Source organism: Staurois parvus, unplaced genomic scaffold (genome assembly GCF_062004578.1).
Source record: "Staurois parvus isolate SC_StPar_1 unplaced genomic scaffold, SC_StPar_1.0 ptg002702l, whole genome shotgun sequence".
Taxonomy (NCBI): Eukaryota; Metazoa; Chordata; class Amphibia; order Anura; family Ranidae; genus Staurois; species Staurois parvus.
In genome coordinates, this window is record NW_028320498.1 from 8,550 (window position 1) to 33,105 (window position 24,556).

At 48.5% G+C, this 24,556-nt stretch overlaps 1 protein-coding gene and 1 non-coding gene across 2 annotated transcripts in view; one reads left to right on the forward strand and one right to left on the reverse strand.

The window, feature by feature from the left end:
• The first annotated feature begins 372 nt into the window (after positions 1-372).
• On the forward strand, positions 373-480 carry LOC149429422 (U6 spliceosomal RNA). The gene has a single exon (XR_016310476.1). It is a non-coding gene; the product is annotated as a U6 spliceosomal RNA (small nuclear RNA).
• A 5,458-nt stretch (positions 481-5,938) lies between these two features.
• The window catches only part of LOC149429423 (microtubule-associated protein 4-like), a gene marked incomplete at its 5' end in the record, with an annotated part of 48,444 nt that continues 29,826 nt past the window's right edge, over positions 5,939-24,556 (reverse strand). Inside the window, 4 exons of the mRNA XM_089666429.1 lie at positions 5,939-7,002; positions 22,351-22,513; positions 22,609-22,685; positions 24,356-24,437. Of these exons, the coding sequence (XP_089522555.1) occupies positions 6,995-7,002; positions 22,351-22,513; positions 22,609-22,685; positions 24,356-24,437 (330 nt within the window). The remainder of the gene's footprint in view (positions 7,003-22,350; positions 22,514-22,608; positions 22,686-24,355; positions 24,438-24,556) is intronic.

Genomic DNA, 24,556 nt, shown 5'->3' on the forward strand with positions numbered 1-24,556 from the left:
CCTCTGTGTGAGGTCCCGATCAGGTGATCACTGATTGGCCAATCAGTGATCACGTGAATAGTATTAAGCAAGAGGTCACTTCTGACATCATTGCTTACTACGTGTGAAATCTGAATGATGACAGAGGTCACATGGTACAGGGCTATTCACAACAGCCTTGTACCATGTGACAACCTGTGACCAATCACAACTCCCACAGTATTTCTCAATGGCTGCAGGAATGCAGCCAGAGGGGAGAAATTATTGCTTTTACAGCCTTTATAGGTGTAAAAGCAATCAGTGAAGGAAAAAAAAAAAAAATCTTCATCACCCCACAAGTAGTATAATGTCACTATGACAGTATGTTTTTTATAAAAAAAAAAAAAAGAATATGTGCTTGCTTTGGCAGCACATATACTAAAATTGGAATGATACAGAGAAGATTAGCATGGCCCCTGCGCAAGGATGACATGCAAAATTCGAGAAGCGTTCCATAAAAAAAAAAAAGCAAATAATGTAAAAAAATTTTTTTTTTAATTTCTTTATTGTATTATAATTTTTGGTTATAAATAATTTGGGTATTTTTTTTTACTAAAAATATAGATGAATACATTTTGGCCAAGATTTATGAAGATTGTTTTTCTTATAAAATTTTGCAAATAAATATTTTTATTTTTCAAAACGTTTGGACTTGTACATTTATAAAGCCAAAAAATAAAAATACCAGTGGTGAACCAAAATAAAGTTTCATCTGTCTCAAAAAAAATGCTAAAAAATTCATATGGATACAGTGTTGCATGACCGCACAATTGTCATTCAAAGTGTGATAGCGCTGGAAGCTGAAAATTGGCCTGCACTGGAAGGGGGGAAAGTGTCCGGACTGGAGGGGGAGAAGTGTCTGGACTGGAAGGGGGGGGGGGGGGGGGGGGAGTATCCGGACTGGAATTGGTTAAAGCCCCCCCCCCCATTACTTCCTGGTTATACAAGACATGATTCGGTCTTTTCTTTAAGTTAACTTACATTTACTGGTTTTATCAACTTTCGCTTGGCCACAGCATGCAATAAACAGACATTGACACTCTTAGATTGTAAGCTCCCAGGATCAGGGCCCTCCTATCCCTCTTGTATTGAACTGTATTGTTGCTGTATTGTCTCCCGTTATATTGTACAGCGCTGAGCAAACTGTTGGCGCCATAAATCCTGTATAATAAAAGGTAACATTTCCATAGAGCATAGCTCAGCCATGTTAGTAAATAGGAAATGAGGGGAGGTGAAGAAGCAGGATTATCAGACATTCCTGCCGGGGGAGACGCGCACACACACCTGTAGATATCCACATACAGGTGAAACTCGAAAAATGAGAATATGGTACAAAAGTTGATTTATTTCAGTGCAGCAACTTAAAAGGTGAAACTAATATATGAGACTCATTCCATGCAAAGCAAGATAGTTCAAGCCGTGATTTGTCATCATTGTGATGATTATGGCTTACAGCTCATGAAAACCCCAAATCCACAATCTCAGAAAATGAGAATATTCCATGCAATCAATAAAACACGGATTGTACATAGAACAATATCGGACCTCTGAAAAGTAGAAGCTGCATATGTACTCAGTACTTGGTTTGGGCCCCTTTTGCAGAAATTACTGCCTCAATGCGGCGTGGCATGGAAGCTATCAGCCTGTGGCACTGCTGAGGTGTTATGGAAGACCAGGATGCTTCAATAGCGGCCTTCAGCTCTTCTGCATTGTTCGGTCTCATGTCTCATCTTTCTCTTGGCAATGCCCCATAGATTCTCTATGGGGTTCAGGTCAGGGGAGTTTGCCAAAAGCACCAAAACCTGGTTCCATGACCGTGGGATTACTGTGCTTGATTGGCCAGCAGTGTGGGAGGTGCCAGGTCCTGCTGGAAAATGAAGTCACCATCCCCATAAAGCTCGTCTGTGGAAGGAAGCATGAAGTGCTCCAAAATCTCCTGGTAGACGGCTGCGGTGACCCTGGACTTAATGAAGCACAGTGGACCAACACCAGCAGATGACATGACTCCCCAAATCAACACAGACTGTGGAAACTTCACACTGGACTTCAAGCATCTTGCAGTGTGTGCCTCTCCATTCTTCCTCCATACTCTGGGTCCTTGGGCCTCTCCATTCTTCCTCCATACTCGGGGTCCTTGGGCCTCTCCATTCTTCCTCCATACTCGGGGGTCCTTGGGCCTCTCCATTCTTCCTCCATACTCGGGGTCCTTGGGCCTCTCCATTCTTCTTCCATACTCGGGGTCCTTGGGCCTCTCCATTCTTCTTCCATACTCGGGGTCCTTGTGCCTCTCCATTCTTCCTCCATACTCGGGGTCCTTGGGCCTCTCCATTCTTCCTCCATACTCGGGGTCCTTGTGCCTCTCCATTCTTCCTCCATACTCAGGGTCCTTGGTTTCCAAATGACATGCAAAAGTTGCTCTCATCAGAAAAGAGGACTTTGGACCACTGAGCAACAGACCAGGTCTGTTTTTTTTTAGTCCAGGTAAGACGCTTCTGACGTTGTTTGTTGTTCAGGAGCGGCTTGACAAGAGGAATACGACATTTGAAGCCCATGTCCAGGATCCGTCTCTGTGTGGTTGCTCTTGATGCACTGGCTCCAGCCTCAGTCCACTCCTTAGGAAAAGGCCATTCAAAAGCGTTGGGGACTTTCACGACAATCCTCTCCAGGCTGCGGTCATCCCTGCCGCTTGTGCACCTTTTTCTTCCACACTTTTCCCTTCCACATAACTTTCTATTAAATGTGCTTTGATACAGCACTTTGGGAACATCCAACTTCTTCTGCAATTACCTTTTGAGGCTTTCCCTCCTTATGGAGGGTGTCAGTGATGGTGTCAGGTCAGCAGTCTTTCCCATGATTGTGATTCCTACTGAACCAGACTGAGAGACCATTTAAAGGCTCAGGAACCCTTTGCAGGTGTTATGGCTGAATGAGCTGATTAGAGTGGGACACTTTGAGCCGAGAATATTGCACCTTTTCACAATATTCTCATTTTCTGAGATTGTGGATTTGGGGTTTTCATGAGCTGTAAGCCATAATCATCACAATGATGACAAATCACGGCTGGAACTATCTTGCTTTGCATGGAATGAGTCTCATATATTAGTTTCACCTTTTAAGTTGCTGCACTGAAATAAATGAACTGTTGCACCATATTCTAATTTTATCGAGTTTCACGTGTGTGTACATACATATATATATATATATATATATATATATATATATATATATATATATATATATACACACACACACACACAGTTGCAAGAAAAAAAGTATGTGAACCCCTTGGGATTACGTGGAGTTTTGCATGAATTGGGCATAAAATGTGCTCTGAACATCATCTAAGTCACAATAGAAGAACACAGTCTGCTGAACATAATACTACACAAACATTAGATGTTGCCATGGTTTAATTGCACATAACATGTAAACATTCACAGTGCAGGGAGGAAAAAGTATGTGAACCTTTGGACTTAATAACTGGTTGACCCTCCTTTGGCAGCAATAACCTCAACCAAACGTTTCCTGTAGTTGCAGATCAGACCTGCACAACGATCTGGAGTCATTTTGGACCACTCCTCTTCACAAAACTGTTTCAGTGTAGCAATATTCTTGGGATGTCTGGTGTGAATCGCTCTCTTAAGGTCATGCCACAGCATTTCAATCGGGTTGAGGTCAGGACTCTGACTGGGCCACTCCAGAAGGCGTATTCTGTGCTGTTGCAGCCATTGTTTTGTTGAATGACTTGTATGCTTTGGGTCATTGTCCTGTTGCATCACCCATCCTCTGCGGAGCTTCAGTTGGCGGACAAATGGTCGTACGTTTTCCTGCAAAATGTCTTGATAAACTCTGGAATTCATTTTCCCATCAATAACAATCCGTCCAGCCCTGAGGCAGCAAAGCAGCCCCAAACCATGATGCTCCCTCCACCATGTTTCACAGTGGGGATGAGGTTTTGATGTTGGTGTGCTGTGCCTTTTTTTCTCCACACACAGTGTTGTGTGTTCTTCCCAAACAACTCAATCTTGGTTTCATCTGTCCACAGTATATTCTGCCAGTAGTGCTGTGGAACATCCAGGTGCTCTTTTGCAAACTTCAAACGTGCTGCAATCTTCTTTTTGGACAGCAATGGCTTCCTCCGTGGTGTCCTCCCATGTGCTCCATTCTTGTTTAATGTTTTCCTTATTGTAGATGTGTCAACAAAAATGTTAGCATGTGCCAGAGATTTCTGTAGGTCTTTAGCTGACACTCTGGGATTCTTCTTTACCTCATGCAGCATTCTGCGCTGTGCTCTTGCAGTCATTTTTACAGGACGACCACGCCTAGGGAGAGTAGCAACAGTGCTAAACTTTCTCCATTTGTAGACAGTCTGTCTTACCGTGGACACATGAACATCAAGGCTTTTGGAGATACTTCTGTAACCCTTTCCAGCTTCATGCAAGTCAACAATTCTTGATGGTAGGTCTTCTGAGAGCTCTTTTCTGCAAGGCATGGTTCACATCAGACAGTGCTTCTTGAAACCAGTAAACCCAAAACAGGTGTCAGCAACACATCCAATATCATCACACTGATTGGAGTCAAGGTTGGCTCACTCCTGGCTCCAATTAGCACTGGGAGAAGTCATTAAGCTAGGGCCTCACATACTTTTTCCTCCCTGCACTGTGAATGTTTACATGTTATGTGCAATTAAACCATGGCAACATCTAATGTTTGTGTAGTATTCTGTTCAGCAGACTGTGTTCTTCTATTGTTGTGACTTAGATGACGTTCAGAGCACATTTTATGCCCAATTCATGCAAAACTCCACGTAATCCCAAGGGGATCACATACCTTTTCTTGCAACTGTGTGTGTGTGTGTGTATATATATATATATATATATATATATATATATATATATATATATATATATATATATATATATATATATATATATATATACATACATACACATAATATATATATATTCACCCAGTGTGTGTACGTGCCAACAAACCATACAGGCCATTTCTCCACAATCCAGAACTTTTCAGAGGAGACTGAAAACATTAGACTCACTGCAATTTTGTAACATTTTATTAGAAACCATGCAACATATTTTAATATATATATATAAAAATACAGAAGTGCAATAAGAACTTTGTGTAGGTACAGAGGGAGGGGTATGGTACTGTTATCTCTGTTCCGCACCCCTGCTGCCTACGCCTCCCCCCCCCCCCCCCCCCCCCGACCGTCTATCCCCACAATCCGGCTTCATCAGAGACCGGAGAACTCATTTATTTATTTTTACACGTCAGTCTTTAGTGTCTGTCACAGCACATAAAATGTTAGTACAAACCACAACGATACAAAGCAACATCTTTTCATTTCTAATGTCTTTAGGAGAGACATTTCCATCAGCTACAGATGACGTGGAAGTTTGTTCTTTTTCTCACATAAAAAAAAGGAAGATAGACATCCCTCCTCTTTCCCCCCCCCCCCCTCTGGGGCCTCATCATGGCACACAAGCATCTATGAAACTTCCCGTCAAAAACTACCTTAAAAAAACAGTCCAACTATGTCATATAACGTGCGATAACCAATGACGCCGGGGGGGCCCGGGCCGGCCCTGCTGGACTCCTCCTGGCTTCTCCACCCACCTAAAAACAGGGAAGTCCCCCCCCGATATAACGAGAACCCTGAGCTGGGATTGAGGGACCTTTAACCGTCTATAGAGAGAGAAAGCCAAGCCGGTCCGAGCCGCCGCGTCGTAAGTCACATACTCCTAACTTTCGTCATCGACTTTCCTCTGCCCAAAATTCATTTACCCTTCAATAAAGTTAAAAAGAAAGAAAACCTAAAGAAGAAAAAAAAAAAAAAAAAAAAAACAGTCACAAGCGTTCGATATGTTAAGCAGCGTCGTAGATGTGGGAAAAGGCCAGTAGAGGACTATGGAACGTGGACATCATGGAAGCTTTGCAGAAATGGCAGCACACGGATTTGCGCACTAAAATGTAATAAAGGAGTCCTGGAATTCTACAGTTAAGACGAGTCTACGGCATGTGCATGTGTGTCATTTATATTTATATATATATATATAATATACTTAACATTTATTATTAATATTAAATAATAACACAGGAACACAAAGTCTCCCCACAGGGCTGGCGTGCCACAGAGCGAACGACGTGACCAGACCGACAACCACCGTCCTGGTCTCTGGCTGGGTGATGGATCGATCGTGCCTTAGAGAAAGTCCGCCGCTCGGTAATCGGTTCCTCCCCGCACAAGCAAGCAATCTAGAGATTGTCGTTTTTTTTTTTTCCAGCAGAGTATTTCGCTTCCATTTCTCTCCCCCCCCCCCGGAGCTCCGGCCTGTAGGATTCGGAAAGCCAACGGATCCTCTCGGTTTGCAGTCTGTACGATTGGTCTTTCATGCTCAAGTGCACTACCAGAAGAATACACGGCTAAAAACATTCATAGAAACCATCTACATATAAAAAGAAAAAAAAAAAAAAAAAAAAATAAAGACACACAATACACGGGAGCCCATCTTCTGGAAACGCCATGTCGTCCGTCGCCCCATCACGGAAGCCAGACACCAGGTGGAGAGAGGCTTGGCGGACTGGGTCGCCTCTTAGAAAGTGCAGAGCGGTAACTGGTGGGAGCGCGCGGCGGGCTCCTGGGTCAGGGTAGCGGGAGATGGAGGCCTTGGTGGAGGACTAGTCAGCAGTGGAGAAGTGGAGTCGGCAGGTACAGGCCCTCAGTATGATGTGTTATAGGTGGAGTGGGGGAGGGGGATGTAAATGCTGCGTAGGGACGCAGAACGCCATTCTCCGCGGTCCATCTCTCGCCGGCGGGCCCAACCTCACATCAATCTGCAGTAAAACAGTGTGACGATTTCGGATGGAGAACAAGTGGGAAGGACAGATGTGGGAGTTGTACAGGGAGGAGATCAGACAATGAGACAAGATGGGAGACGACACCACAAATTCATCATTAGATGCCTGGAAAATAAAAGCATTTCTTGCTCAGATATCAGCAATTACATGAGTGACACATACACCTGACCCCCCCCAACCCCCCCACCCCTGAAAACTACAGCAGCGTCCTTTATATTGAGTGCCAACGTCTTACAACTACTGCTTTGGATGTACAGTTGTGCTTAAAAGTTTGCACCCCCCACAGAGACGGTGACAACTAGGCATTGATTGTGAAAGTAACTGATCCTGGAGATTTCAGGATATGGATCATATGAAGCCATTTATTATCACCATTGTTTGATCCGAGCCATTCAGGGGCCTTCTGTTATCATATAAAAAGGAGATTACCATCCCCTGGAATGTTTGGCCTTGTACACATACACGGTGACAGACACATACACGGTGACAGACACATACACGGTGACAGACACATACACGGTGACACACACACACACTCACATACACGGTGACAGACACATACACGGTGACACACACACACACTCACATACACGGTGACAGACACATACACGGTGACACACACACACACTCACATACACGGTGACAGACACATACACGGTGACAGACACATACACGGTGACACACACACACACTCACATACACGGTGACACACACTCACATACACGGTGACACACACACACACTCACATACACGGTGACACACACACACACTCACATACACGGTGACACACACATACACGGTGACAGACAGACACACACATACACGGTGACAGACAGACACACACATACACGGTGACAGACACACACAGACAAGATGACACACACGGTGACACGGTCATCTCGTCTGTGTGTGTCTGTGTCACCGTCTGTGTGTCTGTCATCTCGTGTGTGTCTGTGTCGCCTGTCTGTGTGTCTGTCATCTCGTGTGTGTGTGTGTGTGTGCGCCTGTGTGTGCGCCTGTCATCTCGTGTGTGTGTGTGCCTGTCTGTGTCATCTCGTGTGTGTGTGTGCGCCTGTCTGTGTCATCTCGTGTGTGTGTGTGTGCGCCTGTCTGTGTCATCTCGTGTGTGTGTGTGTGCGCCTGTCTGTGTCATCTCGTGTGTGTGTGTGCGCGCCTGTCTGTGTCACCGTGTGTGCGTGTGCGCGCCTGTCTGTGTCACCGTGTGTGCGCGCGCCTGTCTGTGTCACCGTGTGTGCGCGCGCCTGTCTGTGTCACCGTGTGTGCGCGCGCCTGTCTGTGTCACCGTGTGTGCGCGCGCCTGTCTGTGTCACCGTGTGTGCGCGCGCCTGTCTGTGTCACCGTGTGTGCGCGCGCCTGTCTGTGTCACCGTGTGTGCGCGCGCCTGTCTGTGTCACCGTGTGTACGCGCGCCTGTCTGTGTCACCGTGTGTGCGCGCGCCTGTCTGTGTCACCGTGTGTGCGCGCGCCTGTCTGTGTCACCGTGTGTGCGCGCGCCTGTCTGTGTCACCGTGTGTGCGCGCGCCTGTCTGTGTCACCGTGTGTGCGCGCGCCTGTCTGTGTCACCGTGTGTGCGCGCGCCTGTCTGTGTCACCGTGTGTGCGCGCGCCTGTCTGTGTCACCGTGTGTGCGCGCGCCTGTCTGCGTCACCGTGTGTGCGCGCGCCTGTCTGCGTCACCGTGTGTGCGCGCGCCTGTCTGCGTCACCGTGTGTGCGCGCGCCTGTCTGCGTCACCGTGTGTGCGCGCGCCTGTCTGCGTCACCGTGTGTGCGCGCGCCTGTCTGCGTCACCGTGTGTGCGCGCGCCTGTCTGCGTCACCGTGTGTGCGCGCGCCTGTCTGCGTCACCGTGTGTGTGTGCCTGTGTGTGCCTGTCTGACTGTCACCGTGTGTGTGTGTGTGTGTGTGTGTGTGTCACCGTATGTGTGCGTGTGTGTGTGTGTGCCTGTCTGTGTCACCGTGTGTGTGTGTGTGTGTGTGTGTGTGTGTCACCGTGTGTGTGTGTGTGTGTGTGTGTGTCACCGTGTGTGTGTGTGTGTGTGTGTCACCGACACACACAGGTTAGAATGGCAATTAAAGGTTAATGTCCCACATTTGTAGCCTTTTAAATTGCAATCAGTGTCAGTGTACAAATAGTCTGAGTTTGTTCGCTCTCAAGTGGATGTACTGAGCAGGCTAAATACTGAGCCATGGGGAGCAGAAAAGAACCGTTAAAAGACCTGCCTAACAAGGTAATGGAAAAAGGATATAAAAAGATATCCGAAGCATTGAATATGCCAGTCAGTGCTGTTCAATCACCTGCACGGAAGTGGAAAATTCAAAGCTCTTGATACCAAGCCAAGGTCAGGTAGACCAAGAAAGATTGCAGCCACAACTGCCAGGAGAATTGTTTGGGATACAAAGAAAACCCATCACAGGTTTTTCTTTTCCAGGAGAAATCCAGACTGCTCTGGAAAAATACTGTGTAGTTGTTTCAATAAGCACAATACGCCCATACTTAAATAAAAATGAGCCGCATGGTTGAGTTGCCAGAAAAAAGCCTTTACTGCGCCAATGCCACAAAAAAAAAAAAAAAAAAAACGCCAGCTGAGGCATGTCAAGGTGTTCTCAAGCATATTTTAACCGGGATTTTTTTGGGGGACATTTGCGCTGTAAAGGCTTCTTTCTGGCAACTTGACCATGCAGCTCATTGTTGTTCAAATATTTTTGTATTGCTCCTTGAAACAAACCACAGTCTTTTTCCCAGAGCAGTCTACTTCTCCTGCAGAGTTTTCTTTGTACCCCGAACAATTCTTCTAGCAGTTGTGGCTGCAAATCTTTGTCTACCTGACCTTTGCTTGGTATCAAGAGATCCCTGAATTTTCAACTTCTTAATGAGTGATTGAACAGTTCTGGCATATTCAAGGATTTGAATATCTGTTTATATCCTTTTCCAGCTTTATAAAGTTCCATTACCTTGTCTTGACAGTATCTAGTCTGCTCAATGCATCCACGTGAGAGCTGAGCCATGGGGAGCAGAAAAGAACAAACTGGTTGATTATTGATACACAGACACCAATTGCAATTTAAAAATCCACAGATGTGGGAAATTAAAACCTTTAATTGCCATTGTAACCCGTGTGTGTCACCTTGTGTGTCTGTACCAAGGCTGAACATTCCAGGGGGCGGAGACTTCTGATCCGGGCCATTTGAGTGATTTCTGTTATGATTCAAAAAGGAGCCAAACTATGTGATAATAAATAGCTTCATAGATAACTATCCTTCAGTAAAAGACAGTATTTGGTCATGATCAGATTTTCAATACAAATGCTAAAATTTCACCATTTCTGCCAGGGGAAGAAAAAAACCTTTAAAGTGTTACTAAACCCACAACAGTACAACCAGTGCTCTGCTGAAGTCCGGGGAGAGCGGATATAGTGAATGCGGGGTCCGGGGAGAGCGGATATAGTGAATGCGGGGTCCGGGGAGAGCGGATATAGTGAATGCGGGGTCCGGGGAGAGCGGATATAGTGAATGCGGGGTCCGGGGAGAGCCGATATAGTGAATGCGGGGTCCGGGGAGAGCCGATATAGTGAATGCGGGGTCCGGGGAGAGCCGATATAGTGAATGCGGGGTCCGGGGAGAGCGGATATAGTGAATGCGGGGTCCGGGGAGAGCGGATATAGTGAATGCGGGGTCCGGGGAGAGCCGATATAGTGAATGCGGGGTCCGGGGAGAGCCGATATAGTGAATGCGGGGTCCGGGGAGAGCCGATATAGTGAATGCGGGGTCCGGGGAGAGCCGATATAGTGAATGCGGGGTCCGGGGAGAGCCGATATAGTGAATGCGGGGTCCGGGGAGAGCCGATATAGTGAATGCGGGGTCCGGGGAGAGCCGATATAGTGAATGCGGGGTCCGGGGAGAGCCGATATAGTGAATGCGGGGTCCGGGGAGAGCCGATATAGTGAATGCGGGGTCCGGGGAGAGCCGATATAGTGAATGCGGGGTCCGGGGAGAGCCGATATAGTGAATGCGGGGTCCGGGGAGAGCCGATATAGTGAATGCGGGGTCCGGGGAGAGCCGATATAGTGAATGCGGGGTCCGGGGAGAGCCGATATAGTGAATGCGGGGTCCGGGGAGAGCCGATATAGTGAATGCGGGGTCCGGGGAGAGCCGATATAGTGAATGCGGGGTCCGGGGAGAGCCGATATAGTGAATGCGGGGTCCGGGGAGAGCCGATATAGTGAATGCGGGGTCCGGGGAGAGCCGATATAGTGAATGCGGGGTCCGGGGAGAGCCGATATAGTGAATGCGGGGTCCGGGGAGAGCCGATATAGTGAATGCGGGGTCCGGGGAGAGCCGATATAGTGAATGCGGGGTCCGGGGAGAGCCGATATAGTGAATGCGGGGTCCGGGGAGAGCCGATATAGTGAATGCGGGGTCCGGGGAGAGCCGATATAGTGAATGCGGGGTCCGGGGAGAGCCGATATAGTGAATGCGGGGTCCGGGGAGAGCCGATATAGTGAATGCGGGGTCCGGGGAGAGCCGATATAGTGAATGCGGGGTCCGGGGAGAGCCGATATAGTGAATGCGGGGTCCGGGGAGAGCCGATATAGTGAATGCGGGGTCCGGGGAGAGCCGATATAGTGAATGCGGGGTCCGGGGAGAGCCGATATAGTGAATGCGGGGTCCGGGGAGAGCCGATATAGTGAATGCGGGGTCCGGGGAGAGCCGATATAGTGAATGCGGGGTCCGGGGAGAGCCGATATAGTGAATGCGGGGTCCGGGGAGAGCCGATATAGTGAATGCGGGGTCCGGGGAGAGCCGATATAGTGAATGCGGGGTCCGGGGAGAGCCGATATAGTGAATGCGGGGTCCGGGGAGAGCCGATATAGTGAATGCGGGGTCCGGGGAGAGCCGATATAGTGAATGCGGGGTCCGGGGAGAGCCGATATAGTGAATGCGGGGTCCGGGGAGAGCCGATATAGTGAATGCGGGGTCCGGGGAGAGCCGATATAGTGAATGCGGGGTCCGGGGAGAGCCGATATAGTGAATGCGGGGTCCGGGGAGAGCCGATATAGTGAATGCGGGGTCCGGGGAGAGCCGATATAGTGAATGCGGGGTCCGGGGAGAGCCGATATAGTGAATGCGGGGTCCGGGGAGAGCCGATATAGTGAATGCGGGGTCCGGGGAGAGCCGATATAGTGAATGCGGGGTCCGGGGAGAGCCGATATAGTGAATGCGGGGTCCGGGGAGAGCCGATATAGTGAATGCGGGGTCCGGGGAGAGCCGATATAGTGAATGCGGGGTCCGGGGAGAGCCGATATAGTGAATGCGGGGTCCGGGGAGAGCCGATATAGTGAATGCGGGGTCCGGGGAGAGCCGATATAGTGAATGCGGGGTCCGGGGAGAGCCGATATAGTGAATGCGGGGTCCGGGGAGAGCCGATATAGTGAATGCGGGGTCCGGGGAGAGCCGATATAGTGAATGCGGGGTCCGGGGAGAGCCGATATAGTGAATGCGGGGTCCGGGGAGAGCCGATATAGTGAATGCGGGGTCCGGGGAGAGCCGATATAGTGAATGCGGGGTCCGGGGAGAGCCGATATAGTGAATGCGGGGTCCGGGGAGAGCCGATATAGTGAATGCGGGGTCCGGGGAGAGCCGATATAGTGAATGCGGGGTCCGGGGAGAGCCGATATAGTGAATGCGGGGTCCGGGGAGAGCCGATATAGTGAATGCGGGGTCCGGGGAGAGCCGATATAGTGAATGCGGGGTCCGGGGAGAGCCGATATAGTGAATGCGGGGTCCGGGGAGAGCCGATATAGTGAATGCGGGGTCCGGGGAGAGCCGATATAGTGAATGCGGGGTCCGGGGAGAGCCGATATAGTGAATGCGGGGTCCGGGGAGAGCCGATATAGTGAATGCGGGGTCCGGGGAGAGCCGATATAGTGAATGCGGGGTCCGGGGAGAGCCGATATAGTGAATGCGGGGTCCGGGGAGAGCCGATATAGTGAATGCGGGGTCCGGGGAGAGCCGATATAGTGAATGCGGGGTCCGGGGAGAGCCGATATAGTGAATGCGGGGTCCGGGGAGAGCCGATATAGTGAATGCGGGGTCCGGGGAGAGCCGATATAGTGAATGCGGGGTCCGGGGAGAGCCGATATAGTGAATGCGGGGTCCGGGGAGAGCCGATATAGTGAATGCGGGGTCCGGGGAGAGCCGATATAGTGAATGCGGGGTCCGGGGAGAGCCGATATAGTGAATGCGGGGTCCGGGGAGAGCCGATATAGTGAATGCGGGGTCCGGGGAGAGCCGATATAGTGAATGCGGGGTCCGGGGAGAGCCGATATAGTGAATGCGGGGTCCGGGGAGAGCCGATATAGTGAATGCGGGGTCCGGGGAGAGCCGATATAGTGAATGCGGGGTCCGGGGAGAGCCGATATAGTGAATGCGGGGTCCGGGGAGAGCCGATATAGTGAATGCGGGGTCCGGGGAGAGCCGATATAGTGAATGCGGGGTCCGGGGAGAGCCGATATAGTGAATGCGGGGTCCGGGGAGAGCCGATATAGTGAATGCGGGGTCCGGGGAGAGCCGATATAGTGAATGCGGGGTCCGGGGAGAGCCGATATAGTGAATGCGGGGTCCGGGGAGAGCCGATATAGTGAATGCGGGGTCCGGGGAGAGCCGATATAGTGAATGCGGGGTCCGGGGAGAGCCGATATAGTGAATGCGGGGTCCGGGGAGAGCCGATATAGTGAATGCGGGGTCCGGGGAGAGCCGATATAGTGAATGCGGGGTCCGGGGAGAGCCGATATAGTGAATGCGGGGTCCGGGGAGAGCCGATATAGTGAATGCGGGGTCCGGGGAGAGCCGATATAGTGAATGCGGGGTCCGGGGAGAGCCGATATAGTGAATGCGGGGTCCGGGGAGAGCCGATATAGTGAATGCGGGGTCCGGGGAGAGCCGATATAGTGAATGCGGGGTCCGGGGAGAGCCGATATAGTGAATGCGGGGTCCGGGGAGAGCCGATATAGTGAATGCGGGGTCCGGGGAGAGCCGATATAGTGAATGCGGGGTCCGGGGAGAGCCGATATAGTGAATGCGGGGTCCGGGGAGAGCCGATATAGTGAATGCGGGGTCCGGGGAGAGCCGATACAGTGAATGCGGGGTCCGGGGAGAGCCGATACAGTGAATGCGGGGTCCGGGGAGAGCCGATACAGTGAATGCGGGGTCCGGGGAGAGCCGATACAGTGAATGCGGGGTCCGGGGAGAGCCGATACAGTGAATGCGGGGTCCGGGGAGAGCCGATACAGTGAATGCGGGGTCCGGGGAGAGCCGATACAGTGAATGCGGGGTCCGGGGAGAGCCGATACAGTGAATGCGGGGTCCGGGGAGAGCCGATAGTGTGAATGCGGGGTCCGGGGAGAGCCGATAGTGTGAATGCGGGGTCCGGGGAGAGCCGATACAGTGAATGCGGGGTCCGGGGAGAGCCGATACAGTGAATGCGGGGTCCGGGGAGAGCCGATACAGTGAATGCGAGGTCCGGGGAGAGCGCATAGTGTGAATGCGGGGTCCGGGGAGAGCGCATAGTGTGAATGCGGGGTCCGGGGAGAGCGCATAGTGTGAATGCGGGGTCCGGGGAGAGCGCATAGTGTGAATGCGGGGTCCGGGGAGAGCGCATAGTGTGAATGCGGGGTCCGGGGAGAGCGCATAGTGTGAATGCGGGGTCCGGGGAGAGCGCATAGTGTGAATGCGGGGTCCGGGGAGAGCGCATAGTGTGAATGCGGGGTCCGGGGAGAGCGCATAGTGTGAATGCGGGGTCCGGGGAGAGCGCATAGTGTGAATGCGGGGTCCGGGGAGAGCGCATAGTGTGAATGCGGGGTCCGGGGAGAGCGCATAGTGTGAATGCGGGGTCCGGGGAGAGCGCATAGTGTGAATGCGGGGTCCGGGGAGAGCGCATAGTGTGAATGCGGGGTCCGGGGAGAGCGCATAGTGTGAATGCGGGGTCCGGGGAGAGCGCATAGTGTGAATGCGGGGTCCGGGGAGAGCGCATAGTGTGAATGCGGGGTCCGGGGAGAGCGGATATAGTGAATGCGGGGTCCGGGGAGAGCCGATATAGTGAATGCGGGGTCCGGGGAGAGCCGATATAGTGAATGCGGGGTCCGGGGAGAGCCGATATAGTGAATGCGGGGTCCGGGGAGAGCCGATATAGTGAATGCGGGGTCCGGGGAGAGCCGATATAGTGAATGCGGGGTCCGGGGAGAGCCGATATAGTGAATGCGGGGTCCGGGGAGAGCAGATATAGTGAATGCGGGGTCCGGGGAGAGCCGATATAGTGAATGCGGGGTCCGGGGAGAGCCGATATAGGGAATGCGGGGTCCGGGGAGAGCCGATATAGGGAATGCGGGGTCCGGGGAGAGCCGATATAGGGAATGCGGGGTCCGGGGAGAGCCGATATAGGGAATGCGGGGTCCGGGGAGAGCCGATATAGGGAATGCGGGGTCCGGGGAGAGCCGATATAGGGAATGCGGGGTCCGGGGAGAGCCGATATAGGGAATGCGGGGTCCGGGGAGAGCGGATATAGGGAATGCGGGGTCCGGGGAGAGCGGATATAGGGAATGCAGGGTCCGGGGAGAGCGGATATAGGGAATGCGGGGAGAGCGGATATAGGGAATGCGGGGAGAGCGGATATAGGGAATGCGGGGAGAGCGGATATAGGGAATGCGGGGAGAGCGGATATAGGGAATGCGGGGAGAGCGGATATAGTGAATGCAGGGTCCGGGGAGAGCGGAAATAGCAAATGCGGGGTCCGGGGAGAGCGGATATAGTGAATGCGGGGTCCGGGGAGAGCGGATATAGGAAATGCAGGGTCCGGGGAGAGCGGATATAGTGAATGCGGGGTCCGGGGAGAGCGGATATAGTGAATGCGGGGTCCGGGGAGAGCGGATATAGTGAATGCGGGGTCCGGGGAGAGCGGATATAGTGAATGCGGGGTCCGGGGAGAGTTGATATAGTGAATGCGGGGTCCGGGGAGAGCGGATATAGTGAATGCGGGGTCCGGGGAGAGTTGATATAGTGAATGCGGGGTCCGGGGAGAGCGGATATAGCGAATGTGGGGTCCGGGGAGAGCGGATATACTGTAGTGAATGTGGGGTCCGGGGTGAGCGGATATAGTGAATGCAGGGTCCGGGGAGAGCGGATATAGTGAATGCGGGGTCCGGGGAGAGCGGATATAGTGAATGCGGGGTCCGGGGAGAGCGGATATAGTGAATGCGGGGTCCGGGGAGAGCGGATATAGTGAACGCGGGGTCCGGGGAGAGCGGATATAGTGAACGCGGGGTCCGGGGAGAGCGGAAATAGTGAACGCGGGGTCCGGGGTTTAGTATCACTTTAAGCACAACCGTACAACAAAATTTCCACAGCAACTCCTCCAATATGACCTCATCCAGGGAGTACCTGTGGTTCACCCAGACTGTCATACTTACAAGTACGGTCCTCAAGGGCCCGGATCCTTTCAGTACTCACCCACTACAGCCAGTGCTAAAAGAAAACCCGTATCAGAACTTGTAGGCTGCCACTGCTGACTACGTCCTCAGAAATGCTCTCTGGCTTTCATGCTGATCCAGTGGCTTTGAATAAATATGCACATCACAGGCTCCGCCTTGCTAATCGGCATTCTCAAATGATCGAGGCCAGAGGCAATCAACAGAAGGCTACCAGCAAGAGTAGCTTCCAACTACAGGTTTCCCTTAACCCCATCTTGAATTATTACTCCCTTTTTGATGCCAGAGGAGCCGGCCGCCCATTCAAAACGGACACTCCCTGCCCTTAAATAATCAGCTTTAGGCAACACAGCGCCCTCTCCAGGTGCCAGTGGCCCACTGCTTCTGGGTGTGCACCTTGGTCAGAGGATGACCATTCCATGGTAGAAGCACCAACTGGCTCCTCAGAAAATAAAAAAAAAAGCAAATCAATGCCTTTGGCTCAGGTGGATCCTCTTCACGATTTGTCCACACCTTCCCTTTTGCTGACTGTCCACACCTTCCCTTCTGCTTTCAGTAGCAGTCAGCAAAAGGGAAGGTGTGGACAGTCAGCAAAAGGGAAGGTGTGGACAGTCAGCAAAAGGGAAGGTGTGGACAGTCAGCAAAAGGGAAGGTGTGGACAGTCAGCAAAAGGGAAGGTGTGGACAGTCAGCAAAAGGGAAGGTGTGGACAGTCAGCAAAAGGGAAGGTGTGGATAGTCAGCAAAAGGGAAGGTGTGGACAGTCAGCAAAAGGGAAGGTGTGGACAGTCAGCAAAAGGGAAGGTGTGGACAGTCAGCAAAAGGGAAGGTGTGGACAGTCCTCGATTCTGCCAAAGATTTGAATGGCTTAGGAACCTTAGGGCAGTAGGTGGTGGGGAAGGTAGTGACACTATACTGCTAGGGCGACAGTATTAAAAAAAAATTTTTAAATTTTTATTTAATATTTTTATTTATTTATTTTTAAATTATAATTTTTGGTTATAAACCAATTTCGGTTATTTTATTTTTTTTTTTCACTAAAAAGATAACTGAATACATTTTGGCCAAGATTTATGAAGAAAGATTATTTATTTGCCAAATTTTATAAGAAGAACACTATTTTTCAAACTTTTTGGACTTTTTCATTTATATAGCAAAAAAAAAAAAATTACAATTAAAATCCCAGCGGTGAATCAATATCACCAAAATAAAGTTTTATCTGTCTCAAAAAAATGCTAAAAAGTTCATATGGGTACAGTGTTGCATGACCGCGCAATTGTCAAAGTGCGATAGCGCTGAAAGCTGAAAATTGGCCTGGACTGGAAGGGGGGGAAAGTGTCCGGACTGGAAGGGGGGGGAAAGTGTCCGGACTGGAAGGGGGGGGAAAGTGTCCGGACTGGAAGGGGGGGGAAAGTGTCCGGACTGGAAGGGGGGGGAAAGTGTCCGGACTGGAAGGGGGGGGAAAGTGTCCGGACTGGAAGGGGGGGGAAAGTGTCCGGACTGGAAGGGGGGGGAAAGTGTCCGGACTGGAAGGGGGGGGAAAGTGTCCGGACTGGAAGGGGGGGGAAAGTGTCCGGACTGGAAGGGGGGGGAAAGTGTCCGGACTGGAAGGGGGGGGAAAGTGTCCGGACTGGAAGGGGGGGGAAAGTGTCCGGACTGGAAGGGTCGGGAAGTGTCCGGACTGGAAGGGTCGGGAAGTGTCCGGACTGGAAGGGTCGGGAAGTGTCCGGACTGGAAGGGTCGGGAAGTGTCCGGACTGGAAGGGTCGGGAAGTGTCCGGACTGGAAGGGTCGGGAAGTGTCCGGACTGGAAGGGTCGGGAAGTGTCCGGACTGGAAGGGTCGGGAAGTGTCCGGACTGGAAGGGTCGGGAAGTGTCCGGACTGGAAGGGTCGGGAAGTGTCCGGACTGGAAGGGTCGTGAAGGTGTCCGGACTGGAAGGGGTTAAAAAAAAAAAACAACACGTGTGCCCATGCGGGGTTCCGCCCGCGTCATTCTGTGAATGAGAAACCACAAGTAGTGTCATCTAGTTCTCAATGAACTACCATGGCACTGTTGAGCGCTTTGGTAGTTCAGTGCTTCTTCCTGTCAGTGTATACTTGCTTGCCCATATGAGGTACAAGCAGACACAATGACAAGTCTGCAGGAATCCTGCATAGCACCCAAGATCTGCTGGTCGCGGGTGCAATGCTTTACAGGCTTAAAGTAAAATAAAATTTATATATATATATATTTTTTTTTTTTACCTGCAAAAAAATCTGCATTTATTATTTCTTTGAAAAAAGGTGAACCTATCTTTTAGCAGCACAATTGACTGGAGACACCTGACCTTCATCATCTGGAGGGATGTCTATGAACGTTTGGGCCATATAGTGTAGGCCACAGTCATTCCTAAATTTGGGAAGAGGGTTAGGGCTCATGATGGGATCCATAGTGAATACAACCAGAAAAGACCGGTCATCTTTACACATACTGCTCTCTCTATTCCTCTCAAAATGTCTGAAATAGTTCATTTTTACTATTTTTCAGTGCATTTGGGAAGGTCTCCTGAGGTTATCTTTTAAAAACGCTTCTAAACAGACGTTTTTTTTGACCTACGTTTTCCAGCAGTGTCCCGTGTATATGAGCCTTTAGAGATGAGTATATAGGATCCCTTCAGAAATCCGGAAGTGACGAAATGCGTCAGGGACGTGACGTCTGACGTATCATGCTCAACCGGAAGTGTCGGCGCGGCCATTTTGGAAAATTGGAAAAATGGTGGTTTCGAACTAAGGAAGCTGCTGAGGCTGGTTTATGAGTATTATGCTGAATAATATTTATCCCCAATGTAAGATGCTATATTAAATGTCTTTATACTTTTGAAATATATACTACATGGGTCTCCTTTCTCCCTTTATGAGGAATATGGAGGATTGAAGGTTACTACATATATACAGTTGCAAGAAAAAGTATGTGAACCCCTTGGGATTACATGGAGTTTTGCATGAATTGGGCATAACATGTGCTCTGAACGTCATCTAAGTCACCACAATAGAAGAATACAGTCTGCTGAACATAATACTACACAAACATTAGATGTTGCCATGGTTTAATTGCACATAACATGTAAACATTCACAGTGCAGGGAGGAAAAAGTATGTGAGGCCCTAGCTTAATGACTTCTCCCAGAGCTAATTGGAGCCAGGAGTGAGCCAACCTTGACTCCAATCAGTGTGATGATATTGGATGTGTTGCCGACAGCTGTCCTGCCCTTAAAAACACACACCTGTTTTGGGTTTACTGGTTTCAAGAAGCACTGTGTGATGTGAACCATGCCTCGCAGAAAAGAGCTCTCAGAAGACCTACGATCAAGAATTGTTGACTTGCATGAAGCTGGAAAGGGTTACAAAAGTATCTCCAAAAGCCTTGATGTTAATGTGTCCACGGTAAGACAGACTGTCTACAAATGGAGAAAGTTTAGCACTGTTGCTACTCTCCCTAGGCGTGGTCGTCCTGTAAAAATGACTGCAAGAGCACAGCGCAGAATGCTGCATGAGGTAAAGAAGAATCCCAGAGTGTCAGCTAAAGACCTACAGAAATCTCTGGCACATGCTAACATTTTTGTTGACCACATCTACAATAAGGAAAACATTAAACAAGAATGGAGTACAAGGGAGGACACCACGGAGGAAGCCATTGCTGTCCAAAAAGAAGATTGCAGCACGTTTGAAGTACAAAAGAGCACCTGGATGTTCCACAGCACTACTGGCAAAATATACTGTGGACAGATGAAACCAAGATTGAGTTGTTTGGGAAGAACACACAACACTATGTGTGGAGAAAAAAGGCACAGCACACCAACATCAAAACCTCATCCCCACTGTGAAACATGGCGGAGGGAGCATCATGGTTTGGGGCTGCTTTGCTGCCTCAGGGCCTGGACGGATTGTTGTCATTGATGGGAAAATGAATTCCAGAGTTTATCAAGACATTTTGCAGGAAAACGTACGACCATCTGTCCGCCAACTGAAGCTCCGCAGAGGATGGGTGATGCAACAGGACAATGACCCAAAGCATACAAGTAATTCAACAAAGCAATGGCTGCAACAGCACAGAATACGCCTTCTGGAGTGGCCCAGTCAGAGTCCTGACCTCAACCCATTTGAAATGCTGTGGCATGACCTTAAGAGAGCGATTCACACCAGACATGCCAAGAATATTGCTACACTGAAACAGTTTTGTGAAGAGGAGTGGTCCAAAATGACTCCAGATCGTTGTGCAGGTCTGATCTGCAACTGCAGGAAACGTTTGGTTGAGGTTATTGCTGCCAAAGGAGGGTCAACCAGTTATTAAGTCCAAAGGTTCACATACTTTTTCCTCCCTGCACTGTGAATGTTTACATGTTATGTGCAATTAAACCATGGCAACATCTAATGTTTGTGTAGTATTATGTTCAGCAGACTGTGTTCTTCTATTGTTGTGACTTAGATGACGTTCAGAGCACATTTTATGCCCAATTCATGCAAAACTCCACGTAATCCCAAGGGGTTCACATACTTTTTCTTGCAACTGTACAATGAATGAAAGCCTGGAAATGACTGCTGTATACATCAGAACATCCTGTTAAGCTTGATATTACTCCATGAGGGTAATTGCATTTATTCTTACCATTTAGAGGTGGTCACGGAGTGCTCACTTTATTGATTGATTTGTCTCACTTTATTTTAATATACATACATACATATATATACATACATATATATATATATATATATATATATATATATATATATTTTTTTTTTTTTGTGTGTGTTTTGAGTGTACACTATTTTTTCCACTTTTGTTGGAGTGTACACAGTGATTTTGCATGATTCACGTCACCCACAGTTGAATCTGATATATATAAATATATATATATATATATATATTTTTATATATATTAATTTTTTTTTGTGCACATATATTTATTTTGCACTGATATAGTATATACTTAACGGTTTAAAAAGGTATATACATTCATATGATATTTTGAGGGTAATACACTATTACAGTAATTTTTTCGAGGTATCACGAGCTTCGGAATGGAGAATTGAAAGTTGGATATACTGGATTGAGATATTTTGGGTGGACTATTATTTATTTACATTTGGATATTAATTTTAGACACTATTTTTTGGATATTTATTTTGAATTAATCTCTGGATATTTATTTTTGGAATTTTTTATTTAAGTTATTTACTTCATTTTAATTTCATTTAGTTTCATTTTATTTTACTTTGTATTCCTGTATATGGGTTTTTGAGCATAAGTTAAGGAAAAGGTTTATTATTATATGTACAAGATCACATAATGTTTATGCACTTCATAGATCAGCAATTCCTCCCCTACCAGCTATGACTTCTAAGTTGAATTTCTAGGTTGGTGAAAGTTCCTCAGGGGAGGGACTCTCACCCGTCAGGTAACGCTGCTGTGACTTCTGCTAGTTGACATTCTGGGATGAGGAAAGTTCCTCAGGGGTGGGACTCTCACCCGTCAGGTAATGCTGCTGTGACTTCAGCTAGTTGACATTCTGGAATGAGGAAAGTTCCTCAGGGGTGGGACTCTCACCCGTCAGGTAACGCTGCTGTGACTTCTGCTAGTTGACATTTTGGGATGAGGAAAGTTTCTCAGGGGTGGGACTCTCACCCGTCAGGTAATGCTGCTGTGACTTCTGCTAGTTGACATTTTGGGATGAGGAAAGTTCCTCAGGGGAGGGACTCTCACCCATCAGGTAATGCTGCTGTGACTTCAGCTAGTTGACATTCTGGGATGAGGAAAGTTCCTCAGGGGTGGGACTCTCACCCATCAGGTAATGCTGCTGTGACTTCTGCTAGTTGACATTCTGGTTTGGTGAACGTTCCTCGGAGGCAGGAGCACTAGCTCCCACCACCTATCATACATTGCTACTACTATCATATACGATAAATCCCAGCGATTCTTACTTGTCTCCGGTATGAGAGAGTTGAAGCCCTGGATTTCCCTTTGGTTGCCACCACCGGCGGGAAGAGTCTCCTCCATCCCATTTTCCCGTGTGTCTGCTGCTGTAACCTCTGTAGGAGTCACTAGGTCCTCTTTCTGTAAAGGTGCCAGTTGGCCCTCAGTTTCCTACAGAGGAAAACAAACAATATTTTTTTCATAACTTTTTATAAACTGAAAAAATGTAACAAATCACTCGGAGTTGCCACGTGTGCGATTCTCACTTTTGTGCTGTCCTGAGGTTTCTGCTTTGTCACTTCAGTCTTCTTAGAATTCTCTTCAGATTTGCTGTCGGCACCACCTAAGGAGAACGATACAAGACGTGTAAACATGGCTATGAAGAACCACTATAGCAGTGGTCTCCAAACTGCGGCCCCTTGCTTACCTTTATCTGGCCCTTGGGACACTCTACACCCCCCCCCCCCACCCCAATGACACCAACAGGGCATAATTCCTGCTACTGACGACAACTGGCACTATTCCTTCTACTGACATAAACGATGGGGCGATATGTAACATGTGCATTGCAATCAACGTTTTCTTGCGCAAGTGCCTCCGACCTGTGTGTGTGCTCAAAAAAAAAAATGGGGGGGGGGGGGGGAGGGGGAGGGGGGATTTTATGTGCTTGGGTCTAACTATTTTTTTTTACAATTTAACTTTTTTTTTTTTTTTATAACTTTTTGTTTCCATGACATAAAAGTCACACTTTTATTATTGTAGTATGTGTGTGTATGGGCAGCACAGCGGCTAAATGGTTAGCACTTCCGCCTGGCAGTACTCGGGTCGTTGGTTCGAATCCCAGCCACGGCACGTGGAGTTTGCATGTTCTCCCTGTGCCTGCAAGGGGTTTCCTCCGGGTACTCCGGTTTCCTCCCACACTCCAAAGACATGCTGGGTGGTGAATTGGCTCCTGTCTAAATTGTCCCTAGTATGTGTATGTATGAATGTGAGTTAGGGACCTTAGATTGTACACCCCTTGAGGGTTAGGGACCTTAGATTGTACGCTCCTCGGGGGCGGGGACTGATGTGAATGTACAATATATATGTAAAGCACTGCGTACGTTGACAGCCCTATATAAGTACCTGAAATAAATATGTATGTATGTATGTATGTATGTATGTATGTGTGTGTGTGTGTGTATGTATGTATGTATGTATGTATGTATGTGTGTATGTATGTATGTATGTATGTATGATGTGCGTGTGTGTATGTATGTATGATGTGCGTGTGTGTATGTATGATGTGTGTGTGTGTGTGTGTGTGTATGTATGATGTGTGTGTGTGTGTGTGATATGTATGTATGATGTGTATGTATGTATGTATGATGTGTATGTATGTATGTATGATGTGTATGTATGATGTGTATGTATGTATGTATGATGTGTATGTATGTATGATGTGTATGTATGTGTGTATGTATGTATGTATGTGTATGTATGATGTGTGTGTGTGTGTGATGTATGTATGTATGTATGATGTGTATGTATGATGTGTATGTATGATGTGTATGTATGATGTGTATGTATGTATGTATGTATGATGTGTATGTATGTATGTATGATGTGTATGTATGTATGATGTGTATGTATGTATGTATGTATGTATGATGTGTATGTATGTATGTATGTATGTATGTATGTATGATGTGTGTATGTATATGTATGATTTTGCACACCCCTGCTTCCCTGTAGCAGTATTTCTACTAAAGGGCGGCAGGAAGGCGGTTAAAATGTGACAAATTTAGTTTCCATTTTCTTGGAGTAACATCTTTTATATTTGGGTATTACTGTGTGTTTTTGAGCATTAAAATTCATTACATATAAAATTATGCAACACCCACCATTTAATTCTCTAGGGCCTTGGCTTAAAAAAATATATATAACGTTTGGGGGTTTAAGTAGTTTTTTTTTTTTTTACAAGTAGGAGCGGAATGTCAGAACTGTCCCTGACCAGAAGTGGTGAACATTTACCCGTCTTGTGCTTGGTATTGGGTTTTGATCCACACTTGGAGGAAACCTTTGATACATCGATTTTCTTGTTCGTAATCTGCACCTATAAAAGGAGATAAAATGGAGCTATAAAAAGGAGACAATCCTGATCAGAAGTGGGACCAGTGTGTGTACATTACAGTCATTCCCCACACATCACCTCACCCAGACAGAACAAGTTCA